The sequence below is a fragment of the Euprymna scolopes genome, chromosome 17 (genome assembly GCF_053919585.1).
Source record: "Euprymna scolopes isolate OS-2025 chromosome 17, ASM5391958v1, whole genome shotgun sequence".
NCBI classification, from domain to species: domain Eukaryota; kingdom Metazoa; phylum Mollusca; class Cephalopoda; order Sepiida; family Sepiolidae; genus Euprymna; species Euprymna scolopes.
The window spans coordinates 121,094,795-121,111,442 of record NC_136498.1 but is presented as its reverse complement, the minus strand read 5'-3'; the positions used below and the strand labels follow the sequence as shown (position 1 = coordinate 121,111,442).

General features: G+C 35.3%; 1 protein-coding gene across 1 annotated transcript in view; it reads right to left on the bottom strand.

Annotated features, from left to right (window-relative positions):
- The window catches only part of LOC145296947 (DNA polymerase alpha catalytic subunit-like), a 238,723-nt gene that overhangs the window by 183,910 nt on the left and 38,165 nt on the right, over nucleotides 1-16,648 (bottom strand). Inside the window, exons 11-14 of the mRNA XM_080143167.1 lie at nucleotides 15,055-15,171; nucleotides 12,726-12,800; nucleotides 10,177-10,250; nucleotides 2,653-2,717 (exon numbers count right to left, since the gene is read on the bottom strand). Of these exons, the coding sequence (XP_079999293.1) occupies nucleotides 2,653-2,717; nucleotides 10,177-10,250; nucleotides 12,726-12,800; nucleotides 15,055-15,171 (331 nt within the window). The remainder of the gene's footprint in view (nucleotides 1-2,652; nucleotides 2,718-10,176; nucleotides 10,251-12,725; nucleotides 12,801-15,054; nucleotides 15,172-16,648) is intronic.

The following is a 16,648-nucleotide window of genomic DNA, read 5'->3' as shown; positions in this document are numbered from 1 at the left end:
TTCACAAAAAAATCTCTCAGCTACAACCACTATCAACGATTTCCCCCACTCTCTCTCTGTGCGTAAATCTAAATGCAGATTCCATGAACAAAGCTTCTTTCTCAGAACTACTCGTGTGGAATACTGTTCCGCTGACCTGCTTCCCTGTTGAATACAACACAGTAACCTTCAAATCCAATGTAAACAAGTTCTTGTTGAACCACCCCTTAAATAATCAAATTCTATCAAATTCACGCCGTTAATGATCATTATACTACCACGTTACATTCATTAACTCTTATCCTTGATTGGACTTCTGGCCTTGATAAGTAGTGGCTCCCAAATAAAAAAAAAAAGAATAGCTTCCAAATTGTTTGATTTTTTATTCACCCCAAAAATGCTCCAGTGAATAGGAGCATCCAAATTGGCAGTTGTGCAGCAAGATGTTTGTTCACATTACATTTAAACTTCTGCATGTTGGTACAATCATAATGCAGAGAGAGAAAGAATTCCAAATGTTCGCAGGTAAAGAAAAGATGATGCAACATTGCGGTGATGGGACGGGGGGGGGGGGGGGACTATGGGACGTATTAGATTTTTTTGGACTCTGCCCAAAAGGGAGACACTGGTAGTTGGTGCACCAACCCAGATGTGACATTACTCGATGTATTGGTGAATGGTGGCTTTGTAGAAGTATAGAAGACTAGCAGGTGTAAGAAATTTTCTAGCATAGTAGAGAGAGCCCACCTATTTGACAACAAACTCGTCTTTTATAATTTTCTTTTATATATTTGTTTCACGTCATGCAACCTGTGAAGTAGGCATGTTACCATATGGTATAATCACTTTTGACACACCGGTTCCTGTCAGATCACCGAAGTTAAGCAACAATGAGCCTGGTCAGTATCAGATGGGTGACAATTTGGGACTTCCAGGTGCTATATGTGCTCTCCGCTTATCTCGGCATTGTTTCCAATCGTCATGAACTTCTCCTTGCTACTGGACTCACGCAGTGCTGATTCAGGAGAGGTGTGGTTAGGGATTGCGCAACCCTTGTCACACAATTACATGCACTGCTGCCCCTACAGGGGGTATCCTTTGTCTTTCAAGACTGAACAGAGTCATAAGGTGCATTGGGGACACGTTACCAAGGAGTTTGAATATTGAACTATCAGGCAAGGTCTTATTAGCCTTGGTTGAAAAGGTTGCTTATAATTATAAAAGGAAAGGAGTTTAGTCTTAGTAGTATTAAATATTGCCATTCATCTTTGGTCCCATTCCACTATAGACTGGAAATTTTGTTCTAAGGATTCAGCCATTGCTTTGGATATGTGCACATTCGTTTGGCCCACATATCCATCTTGGACATGATTGCATCAGGGAGGTCATTTATAAAAATCAAGAATTATAAACACCTAAGAATCGGCCCCTGAGGAACATCTGCATTAATGTCATGTTCAGTCATCAAGGACAACTTGAACCTTTCTTTTGGCTAAGAAAAATCTGGATATATTAAATATTCTTTTAATATACGAGGATTTGCTTAGAATTTTAAAGTTAGAAATATGCTTCTACTAGCAGGACACCCGGTTTTGCCTGGGGTGTAAAATATGCATAAATATAATTTTAATTCTTTAATTCATACAGAAACTGAGACATTTGCATGCGCGTATTATGTTTTTTTCTAAAAGTTCACATCTTGTAAGTTAAAAAAAAAATACTTGAGCTGAGATCAGAACCAAAACCAGTGAGACAAGTACAATAACCATTAGGCCAGCTTGAAAAGCTCTTTAAAAAGTATTTCCAAAGCTACTCATTCTTAACATAAGGAATCTATAATGTGAACGATCCATGCATGTGCATTTGTGAAATAGTTGACAAAAAAGATAAAATTCCGATGACCCCCCCCACAATACCATTTTTCGAATTTTGACCCCCCAGCAGTCTTTCTTTCCAGATGAAAACCGATTAAAGTTTTCCACATGTCTTATTCCTCTATATACCAAATTTCAAGTCTGAAGATCAAAAATTTGTTGAGTATATAGGTTGAGAAGTGTCAGCACACACACTCTTACTTTTATAGATATATAGATTCAACAGATTGAATGCTTCAAAATTGCTTTAAAAAGTTTTAAACATTACAAAGGAAGTCATTCTTTCTTTGTTACTGTTCAACTACTCACAAAACATCATCATGGCTGACTTGTTTATAAAGAAATGGAAATGCATTTTGGTGGATTTAATTTTTTAACGTAACAGGGCCGCTAGCGCTTGTATCAGTAGCAGGCACATGACACATATGCAAATGACTAAACCAGTACATAGTGACGTCACAGCAGAGGAAGAGAAGGGAAAGAAAAGCAGAGAAAAAAAGGACAAGCAATGGAAACACACATGGGCGGTAGAGGTCCGGCAAGTGTGAGTAAGGGGGTTGCATGATGTTCCACACAGCAATTTTTTGTAAGCACATATTAGTGCAAGAGGAACTGTAAAAAACAAGATGTAAGTATTGTTTAGAAAGTATCTGTAATAAATGCCTTTTGTTAAAACCAAAAAAAAAAAAAAAAAAGTGAGTCTAAGTTCTTTAATAAATGAACAAAATATAATGTATAAGTCACATAGAAGCGAGAAACACAGGTACATAACTTTATATATTTAGAGATAAGAACTTACGAGGATTTTTCAAATCCAACCAACATGGCCCTTTCATCTGTCGATCAAGGAGGAGAATTTCCAGACTGAAAACGAAAATACATTGTTAGATTTAAAAAGAACAAATGCCATTGAAAAACAGTGAGGCAAGTTTAGAAAACAAGGGGAGATAATCTATTAGCATAAAAACAAGGGAAGGTAACCAATTATAATAATTTTTTTTTTTTATTTGTTTTATTTTAGTGTCAAGCTTATAGTTATCCACTAGCATGGATACCAGGCGTTGCCCAGGTCGACAGCTGCTATACTAAGGACATTGAGCAATTTCACTCTCGCAACAATTTCAAAAATAAAATAACAGAATTGCCCCCCCACCCCCAAGAAAGAAGTACGTAATAACCTCCCCACCAGATATTTCGGCAGAAGAGACACAAAGAGAAGCACTTTTTGTTGCCCGTGCGCTGGAAACCCCTCCCCCTCCCCGCCTCCAAAAAAATTAAATCAATCAAAACAACTTTTCTTTCAATCAAAATAGCAGCAAGCGCCTATGGGACCGCAAAAAAAAAAAAAAAAAAAAAAAAATTAGTCGTGGTAGACAGGCTTGAACTTGAAATGGGAAAGAAGCCAACGTTGCCCAGGTGGACATGAAGTTTGGTTTAGACGCAACTGCTATACTAAGGATATTGAAAAACCCTCTCCCCCCCACAAAAAAGAAGAAGTAGGTGATAACTTCCCCACAAGATATTTCAGCAGCCCATGCGCTGGACCCCCCCCCCTCCACACGCACACAAAAAAAAAAAAAATGAATCAAAACAACTTTTCATTCAATCAAATCAAAACAGCAGCAAATGTGACTGCAAAAAAAAAAAAAAAAAAAAAAAATTAGCCGCGATAGCCAGGCTCGAACCTGAAACACGAAAGGAGCAAAGAAGGGAAAAACGTTACTTTAGCCCATCAAAATACGATGACTTATGACATCATGACCCTGCAAAATAACGTTTTTAAATATAGTTTCGGTTTGATATGCGTGCATGACTTGCGAAAATGGCAACACGAAAAGTGACTCTTCTTGCAAGAAATGGTTCAGTTGACCACAACAGAATTAATTTTTTTTTCTAATTTTCACATATGCCTCTGAGGGATTGCTCTACCAGTTTTGACCGAGTCCAATGCGGCTGATAAAAGTTTTTAGCAGACATACAAAACACACAAACAAAACAACGTTTGAGATTTACATAACAACTAGCGGGGGGGGGGGTACCCGGCAATGCCCGGGTGTCTTGAGGTAAATAAAAACTCGGGGGGGGGGGGGGTTTAAATAATAATAAAAAAATGTTTTGGTAGGCGAGTATGAGAATCGAACCCGTACCCTTGAGTTGGAAATTAATGTGTGAAAAAAAAAAGTGCAATGTTACCATTGGGCCACCGCGACATACAGCGTAGACGTGTTTGAATTTATTTATGTAACTATAACTATAAAAACAGGCGTGCGTAATAAAAGTTAACTTTGCTGCTTCCATTTGACCTAATTAAGAAGGTCAAATAGAAGTCACGCAGTGTCAGCGTCTGAGTTTGTTTATCGAAATTTGACTATCTGATATACAAGATTGATCAAAGCTGATTGCTTCCGGACGTTTTTCCCGGCGCAATGCCGCGAACACGTCCGTTTGAGTTTAGTTTCACTTGATTTATACTAAAAAGCCCAATCAACACGCGAGAAGCCAAAATAGCAATAATTTTGTAAAAATCGACGTAAATAAACCTATACGCTACGCGCTTTACTAATTCCTAGATATTATTATATAGGACCTATATATATACAGTTTTAACGATAGTAAGGACCCCGGGAGCGTGTGCTCGAAAAGCCTTTTGAAGACATACACGAAATGGTCACATACATTTTGCCTTTTATATATATAGACTAGCGGGGGGGGTACCCGGCGTTGCCCGGGTATTTGTAGGTGTGTGTATGGGGGGGGGGGAGTAATTAATAATCTTGCTTAAATATTATAAAAAAGACGATGTAAAAAAAAAATCCAAAACCAAAACGAAAAAAAATGGCATAAATAAACCTGTGTATGGGGGGGGGGGGGAACTAAAGAATAAGCAAAGTAATAAAAAAAAACATTTGGTCGGGAGGAGGGATTGAACCCGGAAGCTTTGACGCGGAGGTGGAAACCAATGCCAATACTTAACGGTCTCGACCACGAGTGAGAGTAATTGATTAACGTGTTAAGTTAAAGCTTATAAAGCTAAAAGAGGTTTGATTGACAAGACGACGCTAAATGAGGTCATCGCGGGATCATTATTTTTAATTTTCACTTTCCCCAGATGATGGTGGGAAGGGTGGGAAAGCAGAGTGAAAGCCGAGAACGTTTTTTCACTGTATTTATACTATAATGCAGGACAAACCGGGCACAAAGCGAAATAGCGCAAATCTCATAAAAGTCGACGTAAATAAATCTAGAGACGACCCGCATTCCCAAATCCTACATATTATGATATAGGACCCATATAAACAGTTGTAAGCGATAGTAACGAACCTGGGGGCGTGTGCTCGAAAAACCTTTTTGAAGACATACACGAAATGGTCACACACATTTTGCCTTTTATATATATAGACTGGGGGGGGGGGTTAAAATAAAAAAAAAGTTTTGGTAGGTAAGTATGAAGGATCAAACCCGAACCCTTGAGTCGAAGTTGGAAATTAAAGTTTGAAAAAAAACGTGCGACGTTAACCACTGGGCCACCACGAAATAGTGACGGAAACATGTTTGAATTTATTTAAGTATTAAAACTTGGCAGGTGCCCGTACTTAATGAGGTCAACTTTGACTGCGGGGCCGTATTTTATTTACTGCGGGGCAGGATTTTTTTTTTTTGTCCCCAAGATGTTGTGGGGAAAACCAGCTCCCCATAACAAGGGTATTGTTCAAATTGATTAGCAATTGTCTGATATAAGGAGAAACTCCACATTGATCAAAGCTGATTGCTTTTGGACGTTTCCGGAAAAATGCCGCCAGAATTAGTTTCACTTTTATTATTATACGAAAAAGCTTAATGCACATGCGGCGATCGAAAAATATTGAATATTTATCTTTTCAAAGTCGAGCAAATTAAATAGACAGGCGACCCCCGTTGTTAACTCGTAGATATTATCATTTAGACGTGATATAAAAAGTTTTAAGAAGGGAGTCGACCGATCGCTTCTTGGAAAAAAGCCTTTCTCGGTCATACGCAAAAAGCGAACATATATACATACACATATTTTCGCTTTTATATTTACAGATGTACGGAGAGGGGGGTACACAGCGTTGCCTAGATGGAAAGTGGTATAGTAGGTATAGTAAGGCTATCAAGCAAGTCCCAGAAAAAAAAATATTTCAATCAAATGGTACTATTTTATTCTATACATTGAGACTCACAATATCGTGCGCATCAAATTTGAAAAACACCAACATTTTTTTTGTGTAAAAAATAAAGCCGCGTTCACCAAAATTAGTGGCATAACTTTAAGTAACCTGGAAAAAAAAACTATTAAAGACATAAGAAAAAGAATTATATATCTATAAAGCAAAAAGATTAAATTTTATTTGAATCAAAACTTTATCAAAATAACCCAAAAAATAAACAAGATATTGCAAGTTGAAGTTAAGGGAAATTTAACTTTATTTACCAGTTTTCGCATCCTAAACTAAGCTAGAGATTGTCCGTGCAACAGAAGAAAAACATTAACCGCAGAGGAAAAAAAAAAGCAAACGCATTAACCGACTCGGCACGGCGCATTTGTAACGTGATGAGTCTTCAAAATAATGTTTTAAACATACATTGAGATCGCAGGGAGTAAATAACTTTGCAAAAATGTTGACACAGAAACTGACTCTTCCTTGCAAAAAACAGCCCAGTTGACGGTCAAAGAATTAATCTTTTTAGTCAATTTTTTGGTATTTGTCATCCAAGAGATCGACCTTTCTAATGATACCAATTTGTCCCGGTTCGACATGCGTCTGTCCAAAGTTTTTGTGACACAGACACACATACTAACACAGATTTTGCATTTTGTATATTAGATGGTGTTAGGTTGAATTGTTCTGTGCAATCAAAATGGAAAGACGAGTGTTAACTACCCCAGAAACGGTTGAGAAGCAAAGCATTATAATTTGTCAATTGCTGATTAGATTGTTATGTCTCGGCATGCTCAAAGTTCTTAAGTACAAACCCTGGGTCCAGAGTGAAACCCGGGAAGTTTTCAAGAACATCTAACATTAGCCAATTGACAGTACAGTTGAACGTGGGGGGAAAGAGTCTTGTCAAACATCAATAATAATTATTATATATTACATTATAATAAATATTATATATTATTTAATATAAACACAGACTTTAGTGAGAGTTGAACTAGTCGACTTAAAGATGAAGGAGCAAAATGGAACTATTGGAAAACGACACAGATAGGGCAACAGACAATGAGTAAAAAACAATTTACAGAATTTCTATGCATCTGTCGACTGAAATCTAATTCCGGAAAAAGAATGAACATGGGAATTGGATGTGCTACTCATTTAATAACTCATACACAGCACTCTGTTATAACTGATAAGATGTTGGAAAATCAAGGCCAAGACACAGACCAGTGCCGAGGATATCCAAGCAATTGGGCCAGTGAGCGAGATAAAACAACCTAGAAATTCCACCGGCAAATATGATCCACAGTTGGAAGAATGCGGTCATGCTATATACAACATTTGTATAATGAAACGGGATCGGCGAAAATATCAGTAAAGGAAAAAAGACGAAAGAGAAAGATGATAGGCCTCTGCAAGGAATTTTGTATTTATTTATTTATTTATTATTATTTATCTATTTTTATTAAATTATTTATTTAATTTTATATACATAATTATTTATTTAATTTTATATACATAATTATTTTATAAACATAATTATTTATTTTATATACATAATTATTTAATTTTATATACATAATTATTTAATTTTATATACATAATTATTTATTTAATTTTATATACATAATTATTTGTTTAATTTTATATACATAATTATTTTATAAACATAATTATTTATTTTATATACATAATTATTTTATAAACATAATTATTTATTTTTTATACATAATTATTTTATATACATAATTATTTATTTAATTTTATATACATAATTATTTATTTAATTTTATATACATAATTATTTATTTAATTTTATATACATAATTATTTATTTAATTTTATTTAGTTACTAGCAGTTCAGCCTGGCTTTGCTCAGACCCTATGTACTGTTCATAACGTCATGTGCATATGTATATATATATTAAAAAGTTTGACTCATGTCCAGGTAAGCTACATCTAAAATTTCAAGTGTTTAGATCCAAAATTGGCAAAGGAGTTTGGTAGAGTCTGCAAATGTTAACTCTTTCAAGTTTGATTTCTTGGCAGTCAAATTTTCACCCAAAAACAAATTGAAAAGCTTGCTGCATGTCTGAATACCCTTTATATAAAATTTCAAATGTTTAGACCCAAAATTGGCTGAATAGTTTGCTAGAGACTGCAAATGTCAAATCTTTTGAACTTTGATCACTTGGCAGCCAAATTTTCAGGCAAAAACTAATAAAAAATCTTGCCCTATGTCTGAAAATACACTTTATGTAAAATTTCAAATGTTTCTAGCAAAATAATTTGGTAGAGACCGCAGAAGTCAAACTTTTTAAAACTTTGACCCCTAAGTTTGACCTCTTAACATTTGTTTTGGGCTTAAAATCAAATTTAAAAAGTTTGATCCATGTCTGTCCAAGTAACCTACATCTAAAATTTCAAGTGTTTACACGCAAAATTGGTGGAGGAGTTTGGTAGAGTTTTCAAAGCTCAAATCATTGAACTTTAACCTCTTGACAGCCAAATTTCTGGCTGAAAACTGATTAAAAAGATTTTCCCAAATCTCAATACACCTCATGTCAAATCTTGAGTCCGTAGACTGAAAATTAACAGAGTAGTTTGGTAGGGAAATGTACACACACAGAGACACACAGACAATTTCATTTTTATACATATATAGATTTATATCTTTATTTGTATATACTTTGAAAGCCACGTGAGACTGATCTGTTGATCGAGGCGAGAGACACTGAAATCATTAAACATCCAGTTTTGAGTCTACTGAATGGTTCAGTTAAATACAATTCAGATAATCAGACCTCAGATTAATGGGGATGAGGGGGGGGGGGGATACACAAAAAAAAAAAAAAAAAAAAAACGTCAAGAGGTAAGCCACAAAACAGTGCATATTCTCTCCTGACAAAATTATCTGTAGACCAGAATGGATTACCCCAAAAGAAAAAAAATAAACTTTATTATATACAAGTCTACAGGTAGAGGTAGGTTCCGAAATGGTGCGTATTCTCTCCTGATCACCTGACATTATCTGGAGACCAGAATGAAATTCCCTATAAATTAAAACATTTAATAAACTTGATTATATGCATGTCTACAGGGTAAGCTGTTTCTTTCAAACAAGAATATCTTCTGTTGGTTGCTTCATTGCAAGTTTCTGCTAATGGTCTTTATTGTATTAGCTTTCTTCAAAACTATCTTTAACATAGTCATTATATTCAGTTTATTGTTTGTTTTACAAACTGGCATGTGTTAGACTGCTTTAAAAAATTAACTTCAAAAGTACCTTATCTCTGGCCAGGCTTTATCCCTCCATTTTTATCACTTACTCTTGTGTTTTCCTTCCCCTGTAAACTAACCATTCAATCTCGGCTTTTCCACATCTATCGTTGTTCTTGTTGTACAGCATTTACCCAAGACAGGTTGAATTGACTTCTTCCAAAGGAGAAAGTGTCAAGGGAATATGAATTCACAGGCAGTCCCTGGTCGCCTGTAATGTTTGGTGCATTTTGGTCAGACAGTCGGATCTGGTAACACCAGATGCGCCAACAGGTATTACCAGTTTGGGCCAAAGTGGACCTGGGAGCAATGATAACTATGGGGAAACTCCACATTTCCCATAGCCCCCAAATATACCTCACCATTGCATGTCTTCTTAGATCACACCCAGGACCCTCCATCTATTGACCCAAAAACTCTAATCGATTCTTTTAACAAACCATACTATTAAAATCTATGCTTCTCCACATATCTCCCTACACTGATCAGAATAAATCTTTCTCGCAGGTATCAAAACTAACCCTGTCTGAGACTCTCATTACACATCGATCGCATCATTTTCATATTATTTCTTTCCATACAACACACGTCTTCGACCCTCATTGTCCATCTTTCACTTCCAATCATCATCACACTACGTAGCCATGCTTGACAGACTCTTACCTTGTTTGACAGCAGTAACACTCTGCTAATTAGTAATGGCAAAAGTTGCCTGAACTTTTCTCACAAAAACTTAAGAGAAAAGATGAAAGGAAAAGAGGGAAGGTTGAAATTAAGCACACTATGTTGGGTGGGTAGAGCTATTTTTCTTTATTTTTTGATTCACTGCTGAAATTGGAGACATACAAAGAAGATCACCTTACCCGGAAGTATTTGTTCCAAAAATATGACTAAATGTTTCTCCTGTAAGGTCCATTGGCAGCATTTGTGAATCAAACTGTAAAAAAAAACACATATTAATATGAGATAAACATAAAAAGAATTATTTTTCTATATAATAAAGTATAAAAAAAAAAAGAAAGCAATATGTATTACCTCCCCTGGTTTAGTGTGTGAGTGGATTATCTCCCCTTTGTCTTTAATGTTCTCTTTCTCACCAACACTTCAATTTGTTCCAATTGAAATGAAGGGCTTTCTCCTTGAGAGAGACTCTTGCTCTTATAAGCCCGCCACAAAGATAAGTACAACAGCTCCACTTTCATAATCCTAAGAAACTCTTTAACCTTTTAATGAAGGCATGATGTTAGACCCTAAAATATGTAGTACAAGTTTGAAGTTATGAATCTAAAAATATTTTTGCAAAGGAAAATCTATATATATATAAAAGCGAAAATGTATGTATGTATGTATGTATGTGTGTTCGCTTTTTCTGTATGTCTACAAAAGGCTTTTTTCAGAAGCGGTCAGTCAGTTCACAACTTTTTAAAACTTTTTATATCACATATAAATCGTAATATCTCACAGTTAACAACGAAGCTTGCCTGTCTATTTAATTTGCTCAATTTCGGGAAGGTAAATATTCAACATTTGTCGCTCGCCGCATGTGGGTTAGTCTTTTTCCTATAACATCTTGGGAAAATAAAAATTAAAGAAAGCGTTCCGCAGTAAATAAAATACTATCCCGCAGTCAAACTTGACCTCATTAACTCATTAAAACGGACACCTGCCAAATCCAAGTAATTAAATAAATTCAAACGTGTTTCCGTTAGCATCTCGCACGTTTTTTTCTTTCACACTTTAATTTACAACTTTGTCTCAACGGTTCGGGTTCGATCCTCATACTTACTTTGTTTTTGTTTTTTAACCCCCCACCCCACCCTCACACCCGGAGTTTCCACACACACCTCCAATAGCATGCTTGTTCTGTCAGCACTAGGCAGACGTCCTAAGTAACTCGAAATTGTATTTTGAGTATCACCCGCACTTAGGATTGAACCTTCGACCTCTGTGAGAAATTCCATATACAACCGCCATATTTCTTGTTTAGGCTGGCCACACAGTTCTAATAGCCGGTCTGTGATTGGTTTAAATTTGAATGTGTCAGGTGATTTGACTTGGCACGCCTTTTGTATCATGCTATTATTTTTCAGTCTAACATAAATTCAACATCGGGATAGATTCAACTCAGCGGCCCTCTCTCTCGAGGGAGCCAAGACAATTCCTTCATGGACACCAAACAGTTGGTGAACGAAGGCTACAACTCTACAAGCAGAGAAAACTTATATAGCTGTATTTATCCTAATTGAGGATGACATTCAAGAACTGATCTGCATGTTTATTTTCCAAATATTGGATCTTATCTCATTTCATCACATATGCCTGATTATAGGCGCCATCATTCCTGCCGAGTTTACCATGAAACATTCATGGATCCTTCCGAAGGAACAACGAACTAACATTCCAATAGTAATTCAAACTAAAGGCTCCATGCGTATGGAGGCAAATCGGACAATACCAGAACCAAAGAACTTTCATTGCTGTTATTGGAGTTTAAAGGTATGGCTTTTTGTTTGCGGTTTATCATTGATGATTGCGTAAAGTTTATTTCTTTGACATCTACGACTTGAACGGTAATGTTCCGCATAGTAATAAAATGTATATATATTTAAAAAAGAACTTTAATTATGATTAACGGTAAAATATCTGGATGAATAGAATCATTTATATCAACAGTTGAAAACTCACTGTAAGAAAAAGCATAATGTATATATATATATGTATGTATATATGTATGTATATATATGTATGTTTGGAAAATTGTGTCAAAAACTAATTTTTCAAAGAATTCTATTTCCCTCTTTTGGGTTACATAATCAGAGACAAAAGAATGCAAGATGAAGAAAGATAAATGTGTTCGAAGAAAGGTTCCCCTTTTCTTGTAAGTAAGAAAAACATTAGATAAGTTTTTTTTGTTTTTTTTTTTGTTTTTTTTTACACAGAGATCACCACTTATCAAGGCCCGGAAGCCACTCAGGGATAAGGGTTATTGCAAGTACATTACATTAGTGAGGAGATTTGATGAAGTGTTTACTTAAGGGGGCGGTTCATTAGGAATTTGTTAACATTAGACTTGAAGACATCCAAGTTGTAGTCCGGAGGGAAGCAGGCAGACGGAACAGAGTTCCACAGGCGTGCAGTTCTAAGAAAGAAGCTTTGTTCATGAAATCCACGTTTTGATTTAGGCACAGATATAGAGTGGGGGAAAATGAGAATTAGGATAGACCAAGATTTGAACTTTGTAAGCAAGATTTCTTACACCTACTGATGAGTGTAACTCACAACTGAATTTTACCAAATACTGTATCCATTATACCATGAGCCCTTCCAAATTGTGAAAATAACACTTTAAGTAGTCAGAAGACTGCAAATAATACAAAATCTTAGAAAATAATGCATAAAAGTATGTACTTACAGAATATCTGACTTCAAGGTATTCGGATTCTGCAGGAATCCCTTCCAATTCAAAAGCATATTTGCAGGCCACTTTCTGGAGAGGAGAAAAAACAAAAGCATATTAGTGGTAACACAAATGCTCGAACTTGTTAGGCCAAGCCCAATTCACCTGATCGGTTGTTTTGCACAAGAACCATTTTCAGGTTATTTACTGTCAGATCCAGTCATAATGCTTCAAATATTTTATAATGCTAATGTTAAAAAAGAAAAAAAAAGATAAGGCAACAAAGAACACAAGCCATTGAGCTATTATATTTTTTTTTTTCTGTAATATTATCTGAACGTATTCAATATCTTTTTAGCAGAACAGCTATAGTCAGAGGCGACTTGAAGGCTCCCTTTACATACATTATATAGAGATATAGAAGGGATTCACTTCTTTTTCTGAACTGCTCCACTTATCCTTGATCCTCACCATTTAGCAAGAGGGCATCAAGTACAATTTTTTTTTAGTTCTTAGTACAGCCTAACTGCGGATTGAACCCTGATCTTCTAGCCCATTAACGGACACTCTAACCATTATGCCAAATGGACGAGTGCTAAATAAATGGATCACTCATAGTTGAAAGATACCTACAAGCTCACTTTTCATTGGCTATTATATTGACATGTAGGGGAGGGCGCCACTTTCTCCCCTGGATTACTCTAATTACTCTTGGTCCTATAATGACAAGTTTTTAGCAAGGAAGCTTTAAATACCATTTTTTTTTTTGTCTTTGATATGACTTGTGCAGAATTCCTCTTATATTAAAAAACAAAAAATAAAAAAATCTGTATAGTGTTTGTACCCATGACAGAACAAAAATGTCATATTCCAAAAATCATATTAATTGATCAAGTAGTTTTATTTCTAACAACAAAAATCAAATTTTATGAGTAAGCAAAAAGTGACTGTCCTCGATTGTCATCTTGAAGAAAGAGCAGATAACTCCAAAATAATTCAAACTTGCAAGATCAGCCTTGCAGTGCCTACAATTTCCCATTAATCACTTAAGATCGTTTAAAAAGGATTTTCTATAATAAAATAAAACTACTTGGTCAATTTACACGATTTGTGGAATATGATGTTTTATGCCGTTACAGCGTACATACATTATCAAGATTTTTTTAGTATTTCTGTTTTTTTTTTTTTTTTAATATGGAGGAATTCTGGCCAACCACCAACTCATCTAGGATTGAGTGCCGATCTCTTAGTTCATATGCAAACCCCTAAGTAGTATGCTAAATAAGTAGGTAAAGTGATGCTTATATGCCTTCTAATACGGCAAATGAAAATGTGGTGATGGTGTAGAGAGGTATAGCAATCAGTCCCCACGGTTGGCGCGTGCCCGCTGTAGAGAAACACTGGCATGCGAACTTGGAACCCTTCCGATGGAAGAATGCAACTTTAAACACAATGGTGGGTTGGAGGTGGCACCCAAAAAACCTCATTCGCCCCCCCCCCTTTTTTTTTTTTTTTTTTTTTTACATGGTAGTCTCCACTTATCAAGGCCCAGAAGCCACTCGGGGATAACGGTTATTGCGTGTACAGTAATCAATGGGATCATATCGCGTTACTCATTAGTAATGGAGATTTGATAAAGCGTCTTACTTAAGGGGGCGGTTTATCAGGAACTTGTTCACGTTGGACTTGAAGACATCCAAGTTGTAGTCAGGTGGGAAACAGGCAAACGGAACAGAGTTCCACAGACGTGCACTTCTAAGAAAGAAGCTTTCTTCATGGAATCTACGTTTTGATTTAGGCACAGATAACGAGTGGGGAAAATTTGAGTTCATCGTTGGTTAAAGAGTAAAAAAAAAAAGAACTACTGCTGCTTCTGCTTTTTTTTTTTTTTTTTACTTATCAAGGCCCGGAAGCCACTCAGGGTTAAGGGTTATTGCAAGTACATTACGTTAGTGTGGAGATTTGATGAAGTGTTTACTTAAGGGGGCGGTTCATTAGGAATTTGTTAACATTGGACTTGAACATCCAAGTTGTAGTCCAGTGGGAAGCAGGCAGACGGAACAGAGTTCCACAGGCGTGCAGTTCTAAGAAAGAAGCTTTGTTCGTGGAATCCGCGTTTTGATTTAGGCACAGATATAGAGTGGGGGAAATTTTTCACAGTGGATTCAGCTAGACGGGTGAAAAGCGAACGTTTCATCGTGGGAGTGCATGTTTTGTTCTCAATTCAAAGGGATTTACGTGATCGAAATAGGAATTAATTTCCAAAAAAAAATTGTTTGGTCACAAAACAAAAATTAGACAATTTTTCAGAAAACATATCACAAGATTCAAGAAGAGTACTAACCTTTGATTTGTAAGTTAATATCTTGTATTTATCGGCAACTTTCTCACTAAACTCCTCATAAACATCTGTTAGTTTCACGGGTGGACCGTCTTCAATCTTCGTTTTTGGATTTAACCGCTAAAACAGATAAAAACATAATTATAATTATCAAATATCTTGATTCTTTAAAACTCAATTAAAAAAAAAAAAAAAAAATTTACAAAACAAAAATGTCACATTACAAAAAAAAACGTAAATTGATCAATTTTCTTTCATTTTTTGTTGTAATCAATTAATTTATAATCTTTAGCAATTAAAAAGATTTAATTTATTTTAAATACAAACAAAATCTTGGTAGTTGAATTTTAACACATTCTAAATGTTAGATATTGACCAAGCAATGCCTAAAAATGTGCTGGTCGCCGATTATTATTATCGTTATTAATATTTGTAAAAATAGAATGTCAGAAAGAATGTTCTCATAGCGAAATAAATATTTACAGATAAAATTACTAATGTTAAAATGTTTTGATAGAAAGGAATGTTAGTTTTTCATAACTAGCACAAACAAAAATGTTAACTTGGTGAAAAAGAATGTTTGAACATAAACAAAATGACATAACAAATTTAAAAATACACGTATCTGTTAGTCAAGAGTTAGGAGTCAGAGAGAGCAAACACGGTTGGTAGTCAGAGGAATAGAGACGGTCCTCAGACAATAATGGCTCTGAGTAGGGGAAAAATGTCGATAGTAAAAGTCTAGGACAAGCGTTGCAGCTTTCCAATGTGGAAACATTGGTAAATAAAGTTGCTGTAAATACAACCAAGACTTTGGGTTGTACGAATCTTCATTTGCAGTTTTTTAGAGGATCCGACAAATCAAGATCAAATCAAGATTAACCCAAGATCAACCAGGCATGTTTTCGCATTGGCTGATGTAAAACCTAAGAGACTGTAATTTGTCCCTTAATGTTATAATTGTTATATCTCCTATTTAGAAAATCACTAAGCAAGCAATAGACAGATTCATATACAATCAAATATATCAACATAAATAGATACACATGTCAATGAATACATATTATATATGCAAACTCACTATATGAGATTATAAACATTTTCTTAGTTTGGAATATGACATTTTCGTTCTGTGATGGGATATGAACATCATAGCGCTTTATTTCTATTTTCTTTACTTTTATTTTTTTTTTTTTAATTAGTTTGGTTTTGGTTTGGTTTGGTTTGGTTGTTTTGTTTTACGGCATATCAACCCTTTTCGGGTTATTTAATGTCGAATCCAGTTATTTTAGAAATAGTTGCATCTAGTTATTTTGTAGAAGTTTTTATTCTTCAAGTTCTTTGTATCTCCAATTGCTAGTTTGTAGTGTTTGGTTTGGTTGTTTTATAGTGGATTTTGTCGTTTTTTCCTCCTGCTCTGCAGAACATGAATGAGTTTTGCAATGGGAGAGAGGAAAAGTGTTACAGTATTAATGTTAGGCACATTTTAAGTTAGGAAATGAGGGAGATAGAAAGAGAAAGGGGAAATGGGAAGAAGGAAAAGGGGAAAAGGTGGGTTGTTGTTTTTGCAGAACATAATAAATAAAGTTCTTTGTAT